The 25319-nt window shown below is 42.2% G+C and overlaps 1 protein-coding gene and 1 long non-coding RNA gene across 2 annotated transcripts in view; one reads left to right on the top strand and one right to left on the bottom strand.

The window, feature by feature from the left end:
• PDE4B (phosphodiesterase 4B) overlaps nt 1–25319 on the bottom strand; it is a 341369-nt gene that overhangs the window by 86244 nt on the left and 229806 nt on the right. The window contains exon 5 of the mRNA XM_006089790.3: nt 20347–20396. Within this exon, the coding sequence (XP_006089852.1) occupies nt 20347–20396 (50 nt within the window). The remainder of the gene's footprint in view (nt 1–20346; nt 20397–25319) is intronic.
• Nucleotides 13588–18555, top strand: LOC111826253. The gene is made up of 3 exons (XR_002829540.1): nt 13588–14950; nt 16268–16318; nt 18373–18555. It is a non-coding gene; the product is annotated as an uncharacterized LOC111826253 (long non-coding RNA).

The raw sequence follows: 25319 nt of genomic DNA, 5'->3' as shown, positions 1-25319 counted from the left end.
TTATGTAAGTGATATGGATACACACACACACACATATATATATTGTGAAATGATTACCAAAATAAAGTGAGTTAACAGACCCATGATTCCTCTACTTTTGGGATGGTCAGTATCCTCATCTTTAAAGTGAAATAAATACAGTCTCTACTGCATGTAAAATACAGCATAGAGAATATAGTAAGTCATATTGAGATAACTATGTCTGGTGCCAGGAGGGTAGTGGGAATATCAGGAGCTGCACATCTGGAACCAATACAAAATAATATTGAAAGGAAATTGTAATTGAAAAATTAAAATTAAAAAGTAAAGAAGAACCATTACAGCTTTTAATAGTGTCTGGGGGGAAAAAAACCAGTCCCTACTTCATACAGTTTTTAAAAATTTATCTTTATTGTTGAAAGTATTATAGATGTCCCCCCTTCTTCCCCCCATTGACCCTCTTCACCCTGCTCCCACATACCCTCAGTTGCTTTTGTTTTAAAATAACTTTATTGAGACATGTTTCACCTTTTCAAGTGTATAAGAAAATGATTTTTAGTAGATTTACTAAGTTGTTCTACCATGACCATAAATCAGCTTAAAAACTTTTTAAATCACTCCAGTATGATCCCTCATGCACCTTTACTGGTAACCCTGTCTCCTGCTGCTCCCCCTCTTTTTGTCTGCATATCTTTACTTTTTCTGGATATTTCATGTAAGTATCATACATTTTATGGTAGTTCATGTCTGACTTCTTTCCCTGAGCATAATATTTTCGAGGTTCATCCATGTTGTACATAGCATACATCTTTATCTTGTTCCTTTTTATTGTAAATAATATTTTATTGTATAGATGTACCACTTTTTAACTATCTACTAGAGGCCCGGTGCACAAAATTTGTGCACTTGGTGGGGGGGGTGGTCCCTCAGCCTGGCCTGCACCCACTCGCAGTCTGGGAGCCCTCAGGGAATGTCTGACTGCTGGCTTAGGCCCGCTCCCCATGGGAAGCGGGCCTAAGCCAGCAATCGGACATCCTTAGCACTGGTGCAGAAGCAGGAGAGGCTCCCACCACCACCGCTGCACTCGGCAGCCATGAGCCCGGTTTCTGGCTGAGTGGCACGTCCCCTGTGGTAGTGCATTGACCACCAGGGGGCAGCTCCTGTATTGAGCATCTGCCCCTGGTGGTCAGTGCGTGTCATAGCGACCGGTCATTCTGCCGTTCGGTTGATTTATTTATTAGCCTTTTATTATATAGGATTCACCAGCTGATCGACAGTTGGATTGTTTCTACTTTTTGGCTATTATAAAAATGCTGCTAAGAACATTTGTGTTCAAGACTTTATGTAGATATATGTCCTCAGTTCTCTTGTGTAGATACCTTAGAGTGAAATTGATGGGCCATACGGTAAACTTATTTTTAACTTTTTAAGAATTCACACAGTTGTTTTGAGGCTTAAACATTATGTAGAGATGGCCTAGCCCAGCCGTGGGCAAACTACGGCCCGCGCATTATTGTTGTTGCTGTGGCTGCTCTTTTTTTTTTGAGCTTTTATCTTCCTTACTGTGTGAAGAGGCTAAAATAAAGCTCAGAAAGGGTTATCAACTTGCTCAAGATCACACAGCTGATCAGACGGTCCAGTTTAAGAACCCATTGTGGCCCTCGAGTCAAAAATTATGTAGAGATGGCCTAGCCTAATGCTGCATAGGAAGTAATGATCAATGAAGAACATTATTGTTGTTGCTGTGGCTGCTCTTTTTTTTTTGAGCTTTTATCTTCCTTACTGTGTGAAGAGGCTAAAATAAAGCTCAGAAAGGGTTATCAACTTGCTCAAGATCACACAGCTGATCAGATGGATGAACTGAAATTTTCTTTCATGTTTTCTGACTCTGAGCCTGGCACTGTTTTCTGTTAACAGAGCCTAAACCACATTAACCATTCTGCAGAGCAAAACTCTGATAATGCCTTCCCTGCTGAACAAATTTCAGTGGCCCCTTCCCGCACACAAAATAAAAGCTCAACTCCTGTGCTAGGTATACAAAGCCCTCTATTATTTTCTTGCTCATCTTTCCTGCTTAATCTCTCCCACACCCACACCCCAGCCTGTCTCTCCATTATGAATCCCTTGGGATGACTTTCGTTCCAATAACTCAGTCCAAACTCTTTGAGCCACTATGCCTTTGAGCATTATCTGCTTTCCTAAATGGTATTTCTCATCTTTGCCTTTTGAAATCTTATTCCTTCTTCAAGGAGAGTTCAAATCATATCTCCTATACTTCCCATGTGTTAGTGGCCCTGGTCAAAAATAATCTGTATTCTCCTCATCCACTTACTTATACTAGGTGCTCAATGAATGTGCTGACTTAAGTTGAAATGACTCAAAACACTCAGCGGTATAATGAATGGGTCATGTGGAAAAAGTACTAATTTTCAAAAATTCAATAAAAACTCCTTTATAAATATCCTGGGCACAGTACAGTACAGAGTGTCATTTGTACCTGGGATAGGATCCTGCTCCTAGTTACCTGCCTTCCTCTGTGTGGCCAGGGCACTGTATTCATGCTGCAGGCACATGTTTATCACACTTTATTGTATATCCACATATCTTTGTCTGCCCCACAAGACTGTGAGTTCCTCTAGAGAAGAAACTGTCTCTTTCATTCTTGTAATCCCATTGCCCAACACCATGCCTGATCTGTGTAGTGGTGAGTATTCACTCCAAGCATGTCAAACTCATGACCTATGGGCCACATGTGGCCCACAACAAATATTTTTGTGGCCCAGCCAATATAATGGTATGAAAGAAACGTTTTAATAAAAATTTTATAATTTAATTTTTACAATATCCTGTTATACATAATTATTAATAACAAACTACAACGTCCGCTAATGACTGATTACTATAATCATGTTGCATTCATTTCCATTATGCGCCTTACGTGCAGGCACACTATTTCTCTCCACTAATACCGGCAGCGAATATTTTAGCAGCCGATTGCCACGTCATTAGTCTTGGACTGATTTGTTTGGTGTGCACAACAGGAATTATTTCACTTTTGAAGAACAAGAAAAATAGGTTTATTTGCATTATGCTTATTAATTTGTGCAGTTATTCAGTGTCTGGTAAGTTAATGTTCAAGAAAGTATTAATTTTTATTAAAATGTTCTATTATTTTATGTTAACGATTACTCATTTATTTTAGCCCTTTGTAGTCAGCATGTCTCTATCGAAATAAACCTACATTCCTATAAAAATTGAAGCTTTTGTTTTTTTGCAGCCCACATAAACTTAAACCTTGTTTATTTGGCCCTTGTTAGCCTTTGCGTTTGACATGCTTGCACTAGATGTCTTCAGAATGAATGAATGAACGAATGAACAGAGGGTAAGTGAATGAGAGAATGAGGTGCTCTCTCTCTATTTGATAGAAAACCCATGAAGAGTAGGTAGTACCCTCTTTCTAACATCAGAGTTCTAAAAGAGGTTTCTACTTGAAGAAAGGCTCTCATATTCCCACTAGCCTACTGTTAATCCCACTTCCTCCAAATGGTTCACCTGATTAAATCAATAATTTTATATGTAGAATATTTTCCTTCCAGGCTAGTTCTTTCCTTAACCCCTTGGAAGCAAGGGCCACACACACACACACACACACACACACATGCATGCACACACACACGCACACACACGCACACACACACATATGCATGCACGCACACACACACACACACACACTCAAGAACATTGAAAGAAAAAAGTTTCCCAAATTACATATAAGCTCCAAAGCACAGTGACTTTTCCTAAGTAGGTTGTTAGCATCTACCAAGGATCTAACAAAGGGCTTTGCACATAGTGCAGGCATTGTGAATAGTTGTTGAATAATTGAGTCTAGCAAACATTTATTAAGTGCCAATGAGCAAGACCCAGTTGCAACTTTCCAAGAGTCCTGGCATGAGGGGGCTAACAAACATATATAATAGTAATAATTACAACTATGCATTCAGTCATTACTGTATGACTGGCACTATTTTAAGGGTTTTATAGGAAATAATGTATTTAATCCTCATAACAACTCTAAAAGGAAGGTATTAAAAATGAAGAGGAATAGCTTAAGTTCAGTGGTCGGCAAACTCATTAGTCAACAGAGCCAAATATCAACAGTACAACAATTGAAATTTCTTTTGAGAGCCAAATTTTTTAAACTTAAACTATATAGGTAGGTACATTGTTATTAACTTAATTAGGGTACTCCTAAGGCTTAGGAAGAGCCACACTCAAGGGGCCAAAGAGCCGCATGTGGCTCGAGAGCCGCAGTTTGCTGACCACGGGCTTAAGCTACAGAGGAGGTTTGAGAAGTAATTCGCCCACTAAGCAGTTACACTGGGATCTAACCCAGGCAGTCTGGTTCCAGACTCTCCCCATGCGAATGCTCTCAAGCTCAGGTGAGGGGTCACAGCCCACTCACTTGTGTTTCTTCAGTGCTCAGAAGCTCTGATGACCTGTTGCTCATGAGCTATACCAGCTACAAGGCTGGCAAGGATTAGGAAAATAATAAAAATACATCGCGTTATGCAACAATAACATGGCCTGATGCCAGGGTGGGAAGGGGTGGAAGAAGCCCAGGTTTCAGAGCCAGACCAACGAGACTTGGGCTTGAACTTCACATATTCACCAGTAACAAGCTCAGGGACTAGTTTTTTTCTAACAAAAAATTATCCATCCCAGTACCCACACACCACCATTTCTGGGCCAGGAGCCATCTGCAAAGTTTAAAGGCTCTGTAAGATTGGATTCTAGACTCAGAGACTCAAAATAATTAAAAACAGGTGACTAAGTCTAAGGCTAAAAAAGATATACTTCAGGTCACACACCTGCTTGGTACCGGTACTGAATTTCAGTTTCCTGAGTTCCAGCCCAGTGCTCTTTCACTTAAGTCACAGAGTTTCATTTGAGGTAGGTAACTTGAACAAAACATCATAAGAAGCAAATTATTCAAAATGGGACTTTCCAGAACTAGCCTAGAATTGGACAGCTGCCTCCTTGTGTTTGAGCGAGTCACACCCCAGTTTCACTATAGATCTGAAATCTAACTCTGCTGTGATGTCAGAGGCTGGGGATATCTTTCAAGCATGAGTAAAGTCTGGAGATAAGTCTCACACTGCTCTGTGATGTCCTAAAATTCTCCCATGACTCCTTCCCCTGCCAGGATGTCCTACTCAATACCCCAGAGAAATACCTTTCAGGGAAGGGGACTTCTCCCTGGAAGAGAAGACACCATCACCTCCCTGTTGGCTCAGTTATTTCTCTGAGGGTAAACAATGGGCTTGAAGCATATTTTCTTCTAAGTTCTCTCAAGTTTTAGAAACTGGAGACAAGAACAGATGAAATGTAGCACAGAAATAGGAGGGTATTATCCAGAGAAAACCGTGTTATTGGAGCAGCAGCTATAAACATCATTCCAAGGTATATGTACCTTTAAGACAGGTACCTGTGGCACTTGTATTTACATGATAGTACAGAGGGCTGGTGCCAAGTATATAGGCTTTAGAGCTAAAGAAACCAAGCTTCAAATCTTAGCTCTGTTACTTACTGAGTGTCCTTATACTAGTTGCCCTCATTGAGGCATGGTTTCATTAATTGAAAAAAGTGGGATAATAATATTGACTTCATGAAGGTTTGTTGATAATTAAAAAAAATCTCATTGCTATATTCTAATAGCAAATCTGGTACTTAGTAGGGGTTTGATATTATGTTAACACTTCTGTCCCATGGCTTGTAGTTGAAATAAATGCTTGCAGGGGTGGGGAGCATCCAGCCGGAAGGCTGTATAAGGCCTGCGAAATCCTTTGGTCTGGCCCTGCCAAGGCATTAGGGGTGAGTTCATTAAATGCTTGACCAAATATAGAGGCTAATTTGTAAGTCGATAATTTTGTACGGCCACGAATGATGGTATAAATATCCAAATGGCCCTTGGCATAAAAAAGTCCCTCACCCCTGTTTTATGGTGAGCTTTTTGGAAACAAAGTAATCCCTTTGGGGTCAGTGTAGCGTTAAAATGGACTTATCAAACGCCTTCTATCACATATACTCACAATGCAGGAAAAATATCAAAATTGAGCCCACCCTTCCCCTGAATGACAGCATCCCATGTTAAGTTTTCTATATCTGTCTAGACAAGTGTTTTTCCAGCTGGGCAATGCAGAATGAGCCGCTCCCAAGGGAAACCCATTCCACTTCCTGCCAAATCTCTAATGGGTTAAATGGCTCACCGAGGCAAACACCTCTCCTGTGAGTTCCACCCACTATAACCTGCCTCTGCTCTGGGCTCTGGCAGCTCAGAGTGATCAAGAAGGAATGTTTCCCCAACACCGTTTCCTGCTAAGGACAAGAGTGAATTCCCTCTACAGACACTTGAGGGGGAAACGGAATAGAAGCGCATTCCCCTGCTGCAGAAAAAGAGGAGATAGACATGAGTGTTTCTATAACTCAAGTTAAACAAGTTACCCAAGACCTGACGGAAAGCTGAGATTTGGGGGGAAAGACAATGGTGAGAAGCTAATTCCTTACATTCCAGAAAGTATCAACAGTAGGTTCAGTTCAATAATTCACTGAGGGTAGTTCTTTATCAAAAGATAAATGAAGGTAAGGAAGAAATTGCACCTTGAAGGCAGGATCACAGATCTAAGATATTCCAGGCTAGAGGCAGTTAGAGGAGCCAGGTGCCTTTGGGTTAGATTGCCCCAGGATTTTACTGAGATGCAGGAAGTTTAAAAATTCAACCTTGAGAAGGAAAGACTCAAGGATGACCTGTTGAATCAGGGTGGCATTCAAATTTCCATTCTATGGAAATAAGCAACATACATAAAGAGGATTCCACTTCACTCTTATCCCTCCCTGCAAGATATTTTGGGCCAGAAATTAATCTATTTTTGAGATATTTCTCCCAATTGAGTTTAAAATAATCAATTATGGTCTCCAACATGGGGTACAAATTGACCAGCCTTCTTGTAAAGCTGCAGCACTTGCCTCTCATGGCTACTCTGTAGAGACAATGGTGAGAAGAATGGCAATGCAGCCCAGCTGCCATGGCTCAGTGTTTGAACCAGGGGCACATGCCCCGTTTTCGGACTTAATCCCCAGTAGGGGGCATGCAGGAGGTCAATGAATCTCTTTCCTCTTTGATGTTTCTTTCTCTCTCTCCCTCTCCCTTCTTCTCTGAAATCAATAAAAAATATATTAAAAACAAAACAAAACAAGAATGGTGATGCATTTGTGATGTCACCAACTTGTCTAGCAGACGTGCTGCCAATTCCTGGGTACTGTTAGGCTGCTCAGAATGTCAACAAGTTGCCCTTCTGGTCTTTCAAAGATACTATATGGTTTTCAAAACAATTCTGTGAGCTGGAAGGAATGATTATTTTAGCATGTTTTGAAGTAAAGTCTCACTTACTAAGAAGGAATATATAGACTTTTATTTTCCTGAATCTTCTATATTTTATTTGTATTAGAGCTGAGCATTAATTGTGGTCTGATTCCCAAGACAGGATTTTTTTTGTTTTGTTTTGTTTGTTTGTTGTTTGGTTTTGTGTGTTGATTAATTTTATGTGTTGCTGTGATAGATGTGGTTAACGTTTACCATCAGTGTACTTTAGGTAACAGAGATTACCTTTAGTGTTGGTGGGCATCATCCAATCAGTTGAAGATCTTAAGAGCAAAAACTGAGTTTTCTCAAAAAAACACACAAAAAAACACAACAGATTCTGCTTCATGACTGTAGTCTTCCAGTCTGCTCTATAGGTTTCAAACTTGCTGGCCCCCACAACGGTGTGAGCCAAATCCTTAAAGTAAATCATACGTACATATATATTTATAGTCTCCCACTGGCTCTGTGTCTCTAGAGCAGCGGTTCTCAACCTGTGGGTCGTGACCCCTTTGGGGGTCGAACGACCCTTTCACAGGGGTCGCCTAAGACCATCGGAAAACACATATATAATTACATATTGTTTTTGTGATTAATCACTATGCTTTAATTATGTTCAATTCGTAACAATGAAATTGGGGGTCACCACAACATGAGGAACTGTATTAAAGGGTCACGGCATTAGGAAGGTTGAGAACCACTGCTCTAGAGAATCCTGACTGCTATGATCCTTACCTTCACGTAGCTTTTGCTCTAGAATCTTATTTCCAGATGTTGCAATCTCAAGATCAGATCTTGCATCTTATTCACACTAGTACTTCCCTTTCCCATTGGCTCAGGGACAGGCTATAATAAAAATTGTAGCTTAAGGAATACACACAAAAAACCCCGAACAAATGAATACATAAGGTAGGAAGAACTAATACTCATGGCATAAAGAACTATGATGCTGTTTCATGAATAGTCCAGGAATGTCAATCGAGTGTGAAGTTATTACAACAGTCAGGACTAATTGTAGGAGGCTCTTCATAGGTAAGCTTTTGAGTCACGTGAAGAGGACTATAGGTGAGGTGGTTTGGAAGTTTGAGGGGCATGGAGAGAGAGGCCCATCAGAGTTGGATGAAGAGAGAGAAACTGGTTAAACTGGAGATGAAGAAACAATCGAAAATAAGGTCAGCGAAAACAGAGCCCTATTGTGTTGACAAAAAGCATGGAAGAACCCTATTTTCCCCGGGATAAAAACTAAATGAGCCAGCATGCACATGTGTGCACACACATGGCTTAGAACTGGCATGCTTAGAGAGCTGAAGGGCTCATTGTCAGGGCGTGGCACTCTGCCTGGAGATATGAAGGAGTTGTTGCCTCTGACTGCCTGTCTTCCCCACTGTACAAAGACATGGAAAGCTTCTCCCAATGCCTCACTTAAGGTGAGTGTTTACTTCACAGAACTGAGCCTCTCTTAGCGTGAGCCTCTACTGGCAATGCAGGGATGGAAAGGAAGTCACAGCTGGTTCTTTTGGTGGGACTATCCTTCCAAAGCCAGCACATGGAGAACTCCAGCGATGTAGCCTTTGCCTCCTAGAGAGAGAGTCATATAGCCTAAGAGAATGAAACAGCTCTTTCATCAGCCCAATTTTCTTTTTGTGCAGATGGTGATCCAGATTGGCATTACAGGTTTTGAAACAAATTGTTGTTTCAAGTTCCCCAAAGCTGAGCAGCAGGGCAGCTGCGAAGTCATTCCATTTCTGTCCCAGAAGCAAAGTCCTCCTTATCAGAATCTACCCCTGACACACGGAAGTCCATTTTCCCACGAATAGGACAGTGATCTTTCTCTCCTTTTACGTGCAATTCGATGCACTACCATCACCTCTCTTTTGTTATTCATTCTTTCTCCAAAATATAATTTGTATGCCAGGCACCGAGCATACAATCTAATGGTGGAAACAGGCAGTTACAATACATTAAAAACAAACGATTCAGATTTATCTAGTGCTTTCTGCGTGCTGGCCATTGTTCTAAACACATTACATACATTAACTAATTTAGCTTTCATACAATTCTATGCCAAAGGTTCTATTATTACCCCATTGTCCATATGAGGAAATCAAGGCCCAGAGATGTTGAATTACTTGGGCACAATCCTACAGAGAGGAATAGAGCCAGAACTACACTCAGACAGTCTGGCTCCAGAGCTTGACTTCTTCACCGTGAAGGTGGACAGACGGAAGGGGCGGATTCTGAGGGTCATGATGGAAAAAGCACAGGCGCTGGGGAGCACAGGGAGGTGCCACTAATCCAGATTTGTGGCCCCTGGAGAAGTGCTGTATTTAAAATTTAAATCAGATCATATCGATCTACTCAAAATCTTTTAATGCCCTCCTCCCCCCAAATTTAGGCTAAAAGCTATGTGTTCTACTATGGCCTAAAAATGCTCTGCTCAATCTGGCTTCTCAACTCCTATGGCCTTGCCCCTCTCCGCCACTCTTATCAATGCAGGTCTCTGGCTGCAGTACCTTATAGGTGAGAGTTAGTTACTGTCTCTACCCACCCAACCCCTACTCAGTGTTTCGGTCTCAAGTTCAAGGTCATTTACCAAAATCTTCCCTGACCCCTAAGCTACATTAATCCCAATAATAATTAATTATAATAATAATTGGAGTAAACATTAAATAACACTAGATGGTAGGCAGGGTTCTAAATGCTTTACATATAATAACTTATCTATATATATAAAAGCCTAAGTGACTGTTACAACCGGTCGACCAAACGTCCAGCCTCTAGGATGTGCACTGACCACCAGGGGGCAGATGCTCAATGCAGGAGCTGCTCCCTGATCAGTGTGGTCCCACAGCCAACCTCCCGTGGACCCCACCCATGCATGAATTCGTGCACCTCTAGTTTTAAATATTACAACAATCCTAATGGTAAGTACCAATATTAGTCCCATTTTTACAGGTGAAAAGGTGAGGCAATATTGTATTTTTCTTCATTACCATGATCAAAGGTGAAGTCATGTATTTATTCATTTAATATTTCCTGGGTTGTAGGCTCCTCAAGGTCAGAGTCTGAATTCATTCTCTTCATCATTGTGTCTCCAGTGTCTAACACAGTGGCTCATACATAGTTGGCACTTAATAAGTGTTTATCAAATAAATGAATCAGTCCTTAATGGACATGGATGAGACATACTTCTCTCAAGACTTGTACATTTTCTTACTAATTACAATAAAATGGATAGCTGAGAGAGGAATGGAAGGAAATTCTCTATTATCTAGTAATTATTTAGACTGTAGAAAACTCAGTGCCCTTGTTTGCACTCATGTTGTGAAAAGCTCACCACCTCCTTTTCCGTCAGTTATAACAGCTGAGGTTTATAAGGGAGTGGAGGCAGGGGCAGTGTGGTCTAGACTAGAGGAAAGAGCATGAGTTTTCAAGAAACACAGATCTAGGTTTCAGTTCTGACTTTATCACTTACTAACTGTGTGGTCTTGAGTAAGCCCCATACATCCCCTGAGCCTCCTTTTCTAATGCTGCAAAACAGTGTAGTTGAGAGAATGAAGTGAGATAAAGTATCCAGAGGGCCTATCAGAGTGCTAGGAGTTGAAGAACTGCCGGCTCTTTTCCCCTCCTGCAATCAGGGGCAGGCATGTAGGGCTCTGGAAAGCACCAGTTTACTAGACCAGCAGTACTAGCCAGACTGGACCCTGGAAATGTGAAGCCCAAAGTACAACTGAGGGGGCAGGGGCAAAGACTGCATGATCAAACCGGCTCCAGTTCGGAGAATCACCGAGGCCGCAGCTCACTCCATGCACACAGCCAAAGAGGGGGCTGGAAAAGTACACAAAACTCAGAGGGATTACGCTTTTTGGTCATTGTCAACAAACTGGGAGTAAGTCAAGACAATAAACTAAGAAAAAGATCTGGTGAGTTCTGTTGCCTATTCTCTAGTTCAAGGGATAGTCCCTGCATTGTTTCTCTTCTCTATGGTGGTGGAAGGCTGTTCCCTGAAATGCCCCTGGCTTCTGAGAACAGCTCTGGAGGCAACTCCATAAAGTCCTGGCCGGGGATGACCAGAAGCAAGCGAGCAGCATTCACCCTGCCCCCAGGATCATGTGGTCGTGGGGACGCAGGAGGCAGAAAAGGGAACTTAGATGGTCCTCTTCCTTCCTCCTTCATCTCCCAACGTCCATATCCATTCTTCTCTCAGTCAACCCTGACCTTTCCATCTCCCTCCCTCACAATAAAGAGAAGAAAAGTGGGTAGGTGGGGATGAGTGTGGCTTCCCTTCCCAGAAGTAATTGAGAGAGGGCATCAGAGTATTTCCCCAAAGAGTCAGAGACCTCCCCGAGGCTGACTCTGCTGGGAGTAGGTTTTGCCTTCTCTCTAAAGAGAAGCTCTGCGTCAGCTCCTGCTGCTCCTCTCTGCTGAGCTCCCTGGGCTGAAAAGCCTGTGGCTGTGCAGGTGTGTGCCAAGCCCTGTATATTGCATTGAAGTACACGTGCAATGAGTGGCAAGGCTGTAATTATTATATTTTATAAAGGGAAGTCCTCTCAGGCTTTTGCAAAAGAAAACTCTCAGTTAACCAAGATCTAGTTTATCAGAATCCAAATGGGGCATTCTTATTTGCACTCTTACACTTGGTATCAGCTCCATTCTCCCTCCAGCTCCCTTAGATTTTCCTGTATGTCCTGGAGAATGCTACCTTCAGTTTCAAGTCTATTTCCGTATAAGCAGATTCTTATGGTTTCATGAAAAAATAATCTTAAAAGTGAAAGAAAGATTGCCTTCTAGTTTGTATAACTATGGAAGGGAAATAGATCAGAACCTTTAGACAGACCTCACTGGGCTTTGTTTCAGTTCCCCAATGATACCAGCAGGCCTGGGCTCTAAGATATCACACACTGACCACCTGCTATGTGCTGGGTGCTATGGGATGCATGTTGTATAACACAACTAATACCAATACTAACATTGACATTTTCTAAGTGCCAGGAGCGATTCTAGGTGCTTTACTAGTATATATGTTTGTATAGTTAAGCCTTACAACCAACATAGGAGACATGTACAGTTTCCATCCCAGTGTTGGAGATGATGTAGTTGGGACATGGAGAGGTTAAGAAATTTACTAAAGTCACATAGTGGTGGAGCTGGTATTTGAAAGAGGGAGTCTGGCTCCAGGGTCTTCACTCTTAACCACTATACACATAGCTTTTCTCATTTAGTCCTCACAGCAATCTTATGAGATAGGATACTAAAATGCCCACTTTTCAGATAAGAAAAATGAGTCTCAGAGAAGTAACTTGTCTAAAGGATTGACTCAGGATTCCCAGCCCAATCCAATTCAACTCAATTCTAATTGAGTACCTACTTTGTGCCAGGCACTGTGATAGACACTAAAGCATCAGATAGTGTGATAAGCTAGTCACATTTAGTCTCTTTGTGTCCCCCCCTCCCCACATTTCTTTTAACACTGCCACTTCTTCCTGAAGGTAATCTATCTATCTATCTATATATATAAAAGGCTAATATGCAAAGTGTCCCCTTGGCAGTTCGACTGGGAGACTGGGAGTTCGATTGCTCACTATGACGTGCGCTGACCACCAGGGGGCAGCGTGGAACATGGTGGGCGACCAGCGGCAGTGGTGGGGCGCTGAGGGAGTGAGGGAAGGAGGAGGCTAGGAGGTGGGGAGGTAAGGAGGCGGGGAGGTAAGGAGGCGGGGAGGAGGGGAACCTGATCGGCCCTGATCGCCGGCCAGGCCTAGGGACCCTACCCTGCACAAATTTTGTGCACCAGGCCTCTAGTAGATAATAAAGAGTTCATTTCAAGTGAAGAAAAGTCACATGTAGTCAAGATTAGCCAGGGATGTCAGTTCCATGCATGTGCTGAAGCACTAGAAGTTATTTAGACAAGCCTTAAAAAAAGTCTAACATAAGCCTCCATTCCTTTCCATTTCTGTTTTAGACATAGGCATGTGCTCATTTGAATTTGTTCATTTAATAAACACTTATTGGGTATTGATTGTCTTCCAGGTCATATGCTATAAGTTGGAAACACATTTCAAAAAGAGGGTTAGTACTAGAAGTTGGGGCACTCTTACTGTAGAAAGAAATAAAATTAAACAAGTAAATACAGCATAATGTGACAAGTGCAATGATTCAGATAAGAATTAAGATAATAGTCGAGAGTAATTTTGGATGCATTGCAGGGAACACACCCAGAAGATGACAAACACGCTGAGTCTTGAGGTATAAAAGAATGCACTTTCCAGATGAGAATTGTTAAAGGAACTAGTATTTCCTAAGCAGATACTACATATCAGGCCCTAGATTGAGACTATATATTTAGTTAAATCCTGACTCCAGAATCCGAGAATCAGCGAATATAAAGAACTTGTTCACAGTGACAGTGTAAAAAAAAATCCCTGAGCTGAATATCTGAGCCGCATTTTTGGGAAAGAGCAGCCCCGGCAGAAGGAACAGCACGCACAACGGCAGGACAGCAAGACGGGCCTGGCACATCGGAGGGACAGGATGTTCAGTGCACCTCAGCCATCAGCTGTACGTGGGGACAGGGATCAAGTGTGAGATGAGGACAAAGGAGGAATTGGGAGCAAAATTCTGGAGGACTTTGCATATCTGATAGGAAGTAGGGATCGTCTCCTGCAGGCAAAGGATAGCCAACTAAGAAACAAAATAAATCATCACTACAAGAATGGGCTGTGGGAAGGGAAGAGAGAGATAAAAGGGTGGATGATGAAGCCACTGCCCAAAGCCAGGAATATGGGATAAGGAGCAGTGGTGAAGAGGGGCTGGGTGTGGGCCTCCAGATGAACCAAAAGGGGTTCCCAAAGGGGCCGGGTACCTGGAGTGTTTATATATACTTACTGGTAAGGAAGTGCAGAAGTGCAGGGAGTAAAGGAATAGGGGTTGGAAACGGAGATGCGTGCTAAAGCCTGCATGGCGGATTCTGGCAACCAGATTTGAAGAAAGCTGTCTATTCAAGCTGGCTTCCTAGCTCTGAGCCTGGGAGGCAGGAGTCCAGGTGTGCGGTGGATCTCTGGCTCTGACTCCTGGGGCTGCCCAGGTACATAGAGCTGTCAGGAACATCCAGAAAGAGGCAGCTGTTTCCCGAAGGCTCCCTCTGACACGCCTGGGAGCTGCATGACCGGGCTTGAGGCAGGCACAGCGCGGGTTTGGGAGGACACAGGCACGTGGGCAGCCTCCTGCCCCAGCTCTGCAGATGAGGCAGCTGAGAGAAGTGAATCTTTCTTCCCAGCCTCCTCCTCCACCCTCTGCTTCAGAGCCCTGGTGCCGCAGCACAGTGCAGGCTGCATAAAGGCTGATTCATAGATGAGGGGCTAAGCTATAAGCCACACAGAGGCGAACAGACAAAACTGCGTGCTTGTGGGGTATGTGTGTGCGTGTGTGTGTTTGGAAGAAACTGTTTATTCCAGGAACTATAGATCAAACACGCCTTACTGGCAGACAATAGTGATTTGCCTAGACAATTTATGCCACCAAATAAACATTGAGATGGGCTGTGTAGAGCTAAAGGTAAGGAGCCTGTTTAAAAGTTGGGGGGTCACCCTTCTGCACATAAAACATTGAGGCAACTATATCTGGGCATCTGCCTGAGCCTACTGTAGCCAAAGAGAAAGAAAGGCCGGAACTAAAATGCAAAAGAAAGAAAGAAACTGTTTGGAGATAGGTCAGCTACAGAATAAACTTTTCCCTTTCTCTGGCTTACTGCTTTAGCAAAACCTGATGGTTGTCTTTGTAAAGAAAAAAAAAAGTGTCTGTATCTAGGTCCCTGGCAGTGACTTGCCTCTGGGAGAGCCAGCAATCTATTTAATGACTCCATTGACGTCAATAGCATAACTGAAATACTTACTAACATGCATGATTCCAACTTTCAGGGGAGGGGGGTGGATGGGGTTTCTCAGCAGTACAAAAACCCGAAGTGGAGTCAACACGGAACGAACTCCACTCTTTAGGCAGCAAGTGAGAGATTAGCTGCTGCAGGTCTCAGTGGTTTTATTTAATACGAAGAAACATTCATACTAAATTTAGAAATTAATTTTGAACTGGCGAAATAACCGTTAATGAGCAGGGCTTTATTTTTGGCAATGTTTGTTCGAGGGTAACATTTTAACTATTTGTATTTTAGTTGACTTGTCAATGTTTTTGCAACTACCCATGCTTAATTTTAGACCTATACGAAATAATTGCAAATCATTATAAATAGCTCAGTGTTGATGCTTTTGGGTAAACATTCACAAGAAGGTTATTTTAGACAAAAGCAATTCTTACAAAACAACCATTTGGGAATTAGTCTCAGAATGACTGGGGCTCTTCTAGTGCATTTGCCTTATTGTTATGCATGCAAGTTGCCTAAACACTCAAGGTGACTAATTAAAGCAATTATACAAATAATTTAGGCCACAGGACATTCAGATAAAGGAAGAAAAAAAAATAATCTGATATTTCTAGATTTTTTTCTCTCTTTCTTTCTTTTTTGCAATCCCCTCCAATCCCTTCTCTTCTCTTTATCATGAGTGGCCACAGCCTTTGGTAACAGGATTGATTTTATTTGTATTTGTCCATAAGTTTTGCAATCCTGCCTGACAGTTCTTGCTTAATGCACAAACGAAGCAAATGTCCTGCTCGCGCCGGGCTTCATTTCCAGGCATCTGACACAGCTCAGCTCTCAGGCCAGGGCCGTGGTTCTCAGAGAGCCCTTCCCTCGCGCACACACGGTTCATCTCTCATCCTCGGCCCCGGCAGCTCTGAGAACTGAATCAATGTCATGACTTTGTGAATTTCTCAGAATCCCAGATAACTCACTGAGCCCTTTGTCCACTCCTCCAACAGACCCTGCATCTGTCATACTCCCAGGAACTCCAGAAGAATGTCACAATCAAGGTAAAGATACGGAAGGAACTCATACTGAACTCATATTGAGTTCCTTCCTAGGAGAAAGCCTCTTCTTCTGTTTTCTCAACCACTAAAGTGTCCTTTCCTCCCCAGAATGGCCTGGACACTTAATAGAAGAAATAGATTCCCATGAGCACTAAAAAATTATTAAGTCTGTTTTTCACTTAAGCCAACCTATTTCAGACTCGCTGGAAAGCCTTATAGTATCTTGTCCTATTTCTCCACACACAGGCTTTTCCTGAAATACATTGAATTGGCTGGAGTTGAAAACCACCATCAACCACAGCTTAGGATACACAGGCTGGTAGAGACCTTGGGTTTGCAGTGGTTTGATCTGAAGTCCTCAGGGAAATTCTCTAGTCATCTTTGTGACATGGTTTGCAATGTCCCATGGACTTATTGTTCTTCATAGCAGCTGATCTGTTACATGGGTGGTGCTCTTGCTCAATATATTCATTGGTAAATTTTGAAATAAGAAAATTAGTATAGAACCTCCCTCTTACACATCAATTCGGCTGCTGTGAGGTTGTATATATGTATGACACATATTACAAATCAAGTCACATTTATGTGAATCAGAAGAGCTAGCCATTAAAGGAAGTGCTTCTCTAATCCTATGTCATGCGAAAAAATCATTCTGTAAAGGCAATGAACACTTGATAATTTACCGTTTCGGTAAATTCTCACTTTCATGACACACCTATAATCACTACTGAAATGCAAAAGCAAGGGCTAGACAGGATGGCTGCATGAAGTGGAGCAACTATCCTACACACACCCCCCCACACACACATACCACATACACACTTTCACACACTCACTCTCGTGCACATACTCACACTGATTTTCTTTAATTATCTGATTTTTTTTCTGTTGAAAGTAGTTTGGGAGCCTGAAATATTGAGAATCAATTCAATTATCTACTTTGAGTGTGTATAGATGACTGAATCCATTTCTTGTGCCTTCTTTTGGAATGTTCTTTCTTCTGTCCTATTTTTTCCCCCTAAGCATCATGTAGAGAAAGCCTGGAATTCATACTTGTGAAAAGGCAAAATGTGATAAAAATTGAGATGCTCACTAAACTCCACAGCCGGCAGCAAGACTTCTGCACCTTTCTCTTTAACTTGAGGGTGTAGGATTTCCACTTTGCTCTACTTTCTGGGTTTTAAATTCTTTCTTACTTTCTTCTGGCTTTCCTACTCAAAGTGCAAAATGCCAGTTTTTTAGATTTAACTATTTTTGCTTAAAACCTATATGACCACACTAATATATTTAACAGTTATAAAGTGTATTTAAACCTCTTTTAACTTAAATTCAATAACTGACATTAAATAGTAAAAACACACACACAACTGAATATTTTTCATAGCGATAGATATAAAAATATTGACTCATATTAAATTGTAACTTATAGCATTTTTCTTAAGATAAAGTACCCAAACTTTATGTAGTTCTCCTGGTCAAGTCAACATATACTGTCTTCCTACTATGTGAAAATAGTAAAGCATATTGAATGATTCAGAAATGAATAAGGGACAGCCACTGCCTTCCAAAAGCTCCGATGGCCGAGACATATAAGCCATGAACTACAGAATATCTTAGATGGAACTGTTGCCAAAACACACAAAGGGAGCGAGCACAGCAATTTTCTAAAAAAATTAGGATGTCTTAGCAAAGGAGGGACATTTGTGTTGGACCACGAGAGCTAAAAAGGATAATTTTGGTTAAACCGTAAAAAGAAAAGTACTGCAGACTGAGAAATTTGCTTTAATTTCCCCCAAGAATTATCCTAGTTAATGATCAATTTGTAAGAGCAAATGTACCAATTTAACCATGGTTTCTGACAATTAGTTTTTAAAATGAATTGTACTGCCTTCATTTAGATGCATTTAAAAATGCCTTTTAAAGAGACTTGCCTTTTCTCTTTTTCTCCCTCTCTGTCTCTTTATAGAAGAATACAGTTATTTCAGGCTTTCCTAACAAAGTGGATTATTGCTAAAACTGAGTAAATTATTGTGCGTTTCTTGTATCTTTTATCTTAGATCTCAATTCAAATACGTGAAGATTCAGTGCTGATAAATCAACACCTGATCTGACTATCATGAAAAATCACCTTTTAAAGCAGCACTCGACATTTTAGGGCTGTTTGCTCCAAGCCACTTATTTTTCATTCTCCTTCAAAGTTTCTATTTAAACACACCTCTTTGTCATATGCTGATAAATATTAAAATAACAGGAAAAATCTGCCTGACTCATTTAAGCTGATAATAAGAACAAAACACAGGATGTCTGTGTGTGTCCTCCTTCCTTTTCTGACCGCATTTAAGCGTTACGATTTTGAAACCTGTAATTATGTAATAATTGGATATCACTATATTCTCTTCCCAACGAAAAGCCAGGATTTTTGAAGTTTGCCACAAAGACAGACAAAAACAAATTGCCTAAGTGGTATTGTCATTTCTTTGCTCCATTGTTTTAGGAGAACTCAGCAAAAGACTCTAGTTGCCAAACTGCAGTTACTGTGCCAATAATCACAAAATGATCTTTCCAACAGCATCTCTGGTTAATGAGCTACTTTATAGGATAATAAATATCACATCTCTCCTAATGTTTGTCAGTGTTTATCACAAAAGGAAGAAAACATAGTTTAAATGTTCAAACTGACTCAAAGTCAGGGCGCCCTTCCGTAAATTTGGCTAACAGAAATGTGAGCAAAGGAGTCTCACTGGTAGGCCAGAATGACGAAATGATAGTTTCAAAACCACCCCCTTTGATCTCCAAGTATGTAACACCAGTATTATGTTAAAACACTCTATCTAGTTTCTCTTTATAAACTTCTAAAGAAACAGTCCATCCGCACGCCAGGTTCTTGAAGTCTGTGGATACAGTACTATTTCTTCTCTCTACTTCATATCATGACGCTCTAGAGGTAAACTCTTCCTAATCTCTTCCTTTTTCACTTTTCTTCTTGTTCTCGATCTTTTTCTCATAAAAATATTTTTAAAGCATATACCATAACTATTTCAGAAGCCAACACACCAACAGAACCTATTGCCTTTGTTCCCTTCTTTTAAAAGTTGGGCGCTTGTGTTATTTCCATTCTCCTGTGGCCATGATACCAGCAAGAGAACACAACAGAACATGCAGGAGGGAAGATCCTGCGTGTGAAGCGAAGGGAACAGCACTGCTGGTGCACAGAGGTGCGCGAGGCAGCGGGTAGTGTTAGGTGACCTCACTATGAGCTCATCTCACTTGCTTCTCCTGTGGTTTTACTCAAGACCACTGCTATGCTACTGGGGTCAGTCGAGGGGCAAAACTCCATTTTGCACTTTAAAAAATGTCACCTAACTGGTTATGTCTTACGTCAACAAGAATTTAAGTTCAGTACATCTCCATGCTGTCCCTTCAAGATGGCCCTTCCTTTCCACACACAGCTCTCTACTCTACGTGAAACTTATTGGCGCAGCCCTGAAAGATGAGAGGTTAGGTTTCTTTAAAACAACACCTGTGAGAAGGAAAATTGGATGACCTCCAAAAGAAATGATTTGTGACCTAGAAAGAGCCTTTGGTTTCACACCTGGAAGGAATGCATATTCAAAGGGGATCTCTGGTTGACGCTAAGAGGAAGCCACTAGCATAGGCTGTGGGGCTCTCGGGTCAACGTGAGGGCACCTCAGGGCCTGTGAGGTCAGCTCTCCTGGAGTTCACTGGGGTCAGCAAGCTGAGGTCAAGTTGCACTATCAATACTGTTCTTCTTCTGGGAAGCAGCGTTACCACTCTTCCACCACATTCTGGAAGTCTGGGCATACATCCGATGGGAAAACCATTTAATACTGCTTTTCACTCAGATTCACATGGAATGAAGTCAAGCTCCAGTATGCTTTTCAAAAAAGTCAGCAAGAGCCTTACTTTTGAGGGCCATGGTATGCAAACAAATGCTATTATTTCCCCAAAAGGTTCAGCAGGAGAGGCACACTCATTATTGTAACACGGAGAGAGGCCATGGCATGGCTTACCTTGCAGGTTGACTCTGGAGACAGGAGGCTGGCTAGCAGCTGGGGACCTCCTGTGGAGACAGAGAGAAAAGAAGACCTGAGCCTTTGTCTGAATATCCTCTCCCTGCCTCCCCAGGATCTCTGGGGAGTTTTCCAGGTCACAATGAGCTATCAAGTGACATAATGCTTTCTCCGGAAGGCAGGCTCCTGTAACATGCGTAAATGACTGCAATTCTCTCACATCCAGATGGCCTGGAATTTCCCTCTGCACAGCCTCCTGGGCGGCCAACACTCCAGGAAGGAAGTCCTTTACCCCAGGTCCCTCGCCAGCTCCTCTGTTTTCAGTTTCCCTGTTTCAGGAGGCCCACAGGAGAGGATATCCTTGCTCAGGAATGGTTCCAAATGTAAGAGTGAATCCCAGCTCCTTCGGGCTGTGCTGTAGAAAGTTATAGCCAGAGGAGCCCTTAGAGACCAATCAGTCCAGGTTTCCAGTTGTGCGCCCCAGGTCACACAGCTACCAGGAATGGTAATTCAGGTGGCTTAATTTATGGAGCGGCCTTTTCATGGAGAGACTGGGCATTATTCTACAGCATAACAAACCTGCTGATGTCAAGAGTCAAATGAAACAAGCAAACCAACTCATGGCCCACAAACACTGGGCCTGCTTCTCCTTTTCTTTCTTGTGTTTCTGTTTCTTCTTTATATCCCCATGACCCCCCGATTTTGCTGCTTTCACCCCCGATTTTGCTGCTTTCACCGTCCTTCTCATGTTTTGCAGAACTGCCAGACTCTCCCAATGCATTGCCGGAGAACCTCCCAGAAATAGTACAGAGCAATGGCTTTTAAAATGTAGAGTGCCTCGGATCCCCTGGAGGTTTGAGACATTGCTGGGTCTACCTCCAGTTTTCTGATTCAGTAGGCTGGGGGTGGGCTTGCGTGTTTGCATTTCTGACTAGTGCCCAGGTGCTAATGTTGCTGGTCTTGAATCACATTTTCAGAACCACTGGTACAGAGGACTCTGTCCCACTAAAGAGCAACAGGATATTAGCAAGGAGCAGGAGAGTGGGACCCTAGGCCAGTGGGTCTCTAAACATGGATGACGTCTGACTCGTACAGCTGTAAAAATTATGAATCCCTTTCTGTCCCTGGAGAGTCTACTTCAGTATGTCTGGGATGGCCATCTGTAATTTTTTACTTCTCTGCGAATTCTGATGTACAGGCAGGTTTTGGATTAAGGCCAACTTCTAAATGATAGTGAATGGATTTGCAAAGGTATTGCGAAGGGAAGGTCTCCCTATAGATGTGAACACATAGTTATCATAGTTATTTTCCTAGTTTGTTATTAACTGCTCCAAATTCAGTTTTGGTCCCTTAGGGGCAATCTGGTTTCTAGGTAACTATACCTGATAGCTGCAGGGTCTGGCGGACAGGGTTCACATCTATCACATTGATTAGCGAGGTGATCCTAGGAAAGGTGCTTTTAATCCCTCTGTGGCATGATTGGGATTCAAAGCTAAGTCTTTCAGAATCCAAAATGCATGCACTCTCCATGGCTGCTAACACCTGCACTGAAACTGAGGGCTGCTTTTCAGGAAAATTAAGAGATTAAATGTCAAACTCCTTAACCTGGCGTTCAAAGCTCTTTGCTCTTTGTTCTCAACATGCTTTTCCCAGTTTATCTCCCAGGATTCCTCCCTGCCTGACATTTCATTTCAAACCACGCCATCTTGTTCTTCACCTTAGTAGCTCTAAAATTGTAATTAAAATAGGCACTGTCCAATTGGTGTTCAATATAGAATGCCTTAATTTAATGTAAACTTTATGCAGGCAGGGAACAACATGTTCACTACTGGATCCCGAAAACCCAGAGTGGTCTTTCATATGCCAAGCACTCAGTAAATAGTTGTTGAATGAATGAATGAATGAATGGACTAACTCAGACATCGCCAAGGCCAAATGTCATCACTTCTTTGACCTTGGCCATGTGCTGTCCATCTTCCTGACACTGTTCAGCCATTCCTCTGAGAAGAAAGCTCTCCCTGCACAAGCTCACACTTCTAAATACCATCTAGGTTTCTATGATGTATAGTAAGAAATATAAATCTGGTGGTCTTCCTCCTGTTGCCCCCTGGAATTTCCTAAATGAGAAGCTTGACCAAGGTGTCTTTTGTTATGTTAATGAGACGACTTTTGGAAAATCCCTGAGACTGGATGTCAGAGGAACCAATCTTGTGATTTGAGAGTTGGAAATTTCAGCCCTGCCCTGGACTTCAGGGGAAGGGAAAGGGCTTGGAGATTGTGTTCAGTCACCAATGGCCAAGGATTTAATCAATCATGCCTTTGTATTGAAGTCTTCATAAAACCCCAAAGGCACTGGGTTGGTGAACATGTGGAGACTGTCAGGCTCAGAGAGCATGGGAGCTCTGTGCTCCTTCCCACATACCTTGTCCTACGCAGGTTTCCCCATCTGGCTATTCCCAAGTTATATCCTTTTCTAATAAACCAGTAATCTAGTAAGTAAAGATTTTTTGTGTGAGCCATTTTAACAAATTAATCAAACCCAAAGAGGGAGTGATTGGAACCTTGAATCTACAGCCACTAGGTTAGAAGCACAGGTAACAACCTGGATTTGTGATTGGCATCTGAAATGTGGGGTAGAGGCAGTTTGGAGGACTGAGCCCTTAACTTGTAGGATCTGACACTATCTCCAGGTAAATAGTGTGAGAATTGAGTTGAATAATGGGATGCCCAGCTGGTTTCATGGAGAATTGCTCTGATGTATGGGGAGAAAAACCCATACAACAAAAACTGGTGTCAGAATCGTACTTCGAAAGATCAAATGCCACCTTCTCCAACAGATGTCACCCTCTTAGCTAAGTATGATCTTCCCTCTAATCTCCCATGGTGCTTTATTTGTACCTCGTGTTACAACTCATATGAGCACATATTATTCCCACCACTAATCAATGGCCCATTGATGGCAGGATCCACATGAACGTTTTATCTGCTTCCCTTTTTCCTGTAGATCTTGGTTCTACATACCACTGGCTTTTTCTCATATACAGCCTGCACTCATGTTGTTGGGCCCTTGCATATGTTTAGATCAGCTGAACACTTTCCCCTCCTCGTTAAGTGGCCAACTCCTCATATTCCGGGGCTTCCCTCAGGCATCACCTCCTTGGAGGAGCCTTCCCTCCTGAGTTCAGTCTCTGTGCTACTTGTAGTTCCCCATGCTCGCCCCATCAGAGCACTACTCCTGCTAGATCCTAATTCCCATTTTCCTGGCTGTCTCCTCCGCTCACCTGTAAGACATTTAAGCAAAGATTGAATCTTGTTCATCTCTGTAACCTTCGAATCAGCAAAATAGTAGGCATGATGCAGGTATTCATTATATATTCATTAGATTAATATATGTTTACAATAATTTTATTTTACCTATCTTCCTGAATTCCAACGAAGGCTTTTGTAAAAGGGATGAACTAAAAGACCGTAAGTGTTGGAAATTTCTGCTTTCTTAATAGCATGGCTACTCATAGCACTGAATTCTCCCAATGACTTGTTGAAAATTACAGGAATTACATTAATTGCTTTGCCCTGGGAGTTAATTTAAAAACTATAGCTCTCACTCAGAGTTGTTAATTCTGATAAGCATCAGTGTGTCCCAGCGGTTCTCAACCTGTGGGTCGTGACCCCCTTTGGGGGTCGAACGACCCTTTCACAGGGGTCGCCTAAATACATCCTGCATATCAGATATTTACATTACGATTCATAACAGTAGCAACATTACAGTTATGAAGTAGCAACGAAAATAATTTTATGGTTGGGGGTCACCACAACATGAGGAACTGTATTAAAGGGTCGAGGCATTAGGAAGGTTGAGAACCACTGGAAGCTGTGAAAAGGCAAGAGCCGTGCTTCTTTGGTTTATCCCTGAGACTCGGTACAAAGAAGTGGCTCATACATTTTAAATGAGTGAACTCGATACATTTTAGATGGCTTCTGGAAGCTGCATGATGGCTTAGAAGACACGAGAGCGCCAATTAGAAAACAGCAAGTGCCAGAAGGAAATGGCATTGGCTGCTCAGTTTCCAATGATCCCTAACTTATGGAAGAACCTTAAGAAGTGATATGCCTGAGTTGCTGAAGGCAGTGATATTAGTAGAGAATGTGGCCCTAGCAATGAATACTTTGCAGCCCCGAATAGTACAGCTGAGAAAGAACTGAACTATGAATAAGAAGACAGGGTTCCTAATCCTGGCTCTGGCTCCTTCCAACTGTATAGCCATAGGCAACCCACTGCACCTCTCAGTTTCTTCCCCACTTGGGGAGAGCCGGCAGCAGCTAACATTTACGGCGAATTTACAATGTGCTGGGTCCTGTGTGAGGGGTTTTACATACATTTCCTCACTTACGCTAAGGAAATTTGGCTAGGTTCTTTCCAACTCTGAATGTTCAAAATTTTATTATTCTCAGCTAATTTCAATCCCGTGCCAAAGTACATAAGGCAATGAAAGAAACTTCAGATATACACTGAGAAAAAAATTAAGTGCTTATTAATTCTTTCTCAAAGATTGCATACATGCCGATTGAATTATGCCCTGGAAGAATGTTACTGCAGAGCTGTCACATGATTTCCTGATAGCCACTGTAATATCTGGGAGGCTAGTGAGACCGTTGAATCATGGGGACACCTCTTTGCTCCCAGCCCTACCCGCTGGCCCCCAGACTGCCGAATGGCAGGCACTCTCACTCACACATGTGATTTCTCCACAGCCTGTTTGAAGGCAGTAAATGCTTTAGAAACATCTACCTAAATTAACAACTCTAATTGAAGGCTATATTTTCAAAATTAACTCCTGGACAAAGGAAATGTAAGTTTTAATGTGAAGCCAAGAAACACAGGCCCAATCAAGCATTCCTCAGTGGAACATTTCATGGAAGTGCAAGGAAATCACCTCAAGAGGAACACTGAGACGTTCACCCTTTGGGTGGTA

The sequence above is a fragment of the Myotis lucifugus genome, unplaced genomic scaffold (genome assembly GCF_000147115.1).
Source record: "Myotis lucifugus unplaced genomic scaffold, Myoluc2.0 scaffold_63, whole genome shotgun sequence".
NCBI classification, from domain to species: domain Eukaryota; kingdom Metazoa; phylum Chordata; class Mammalia; order Chiroptera; family Vespertilionidae; genus Myotis; species Myotis lucifugus.
The sequence above is the reverse complement of the archived record's forward strand: the minus strand, read 5'-3'. Positions and strand labels throughout refer to the sequence as shown.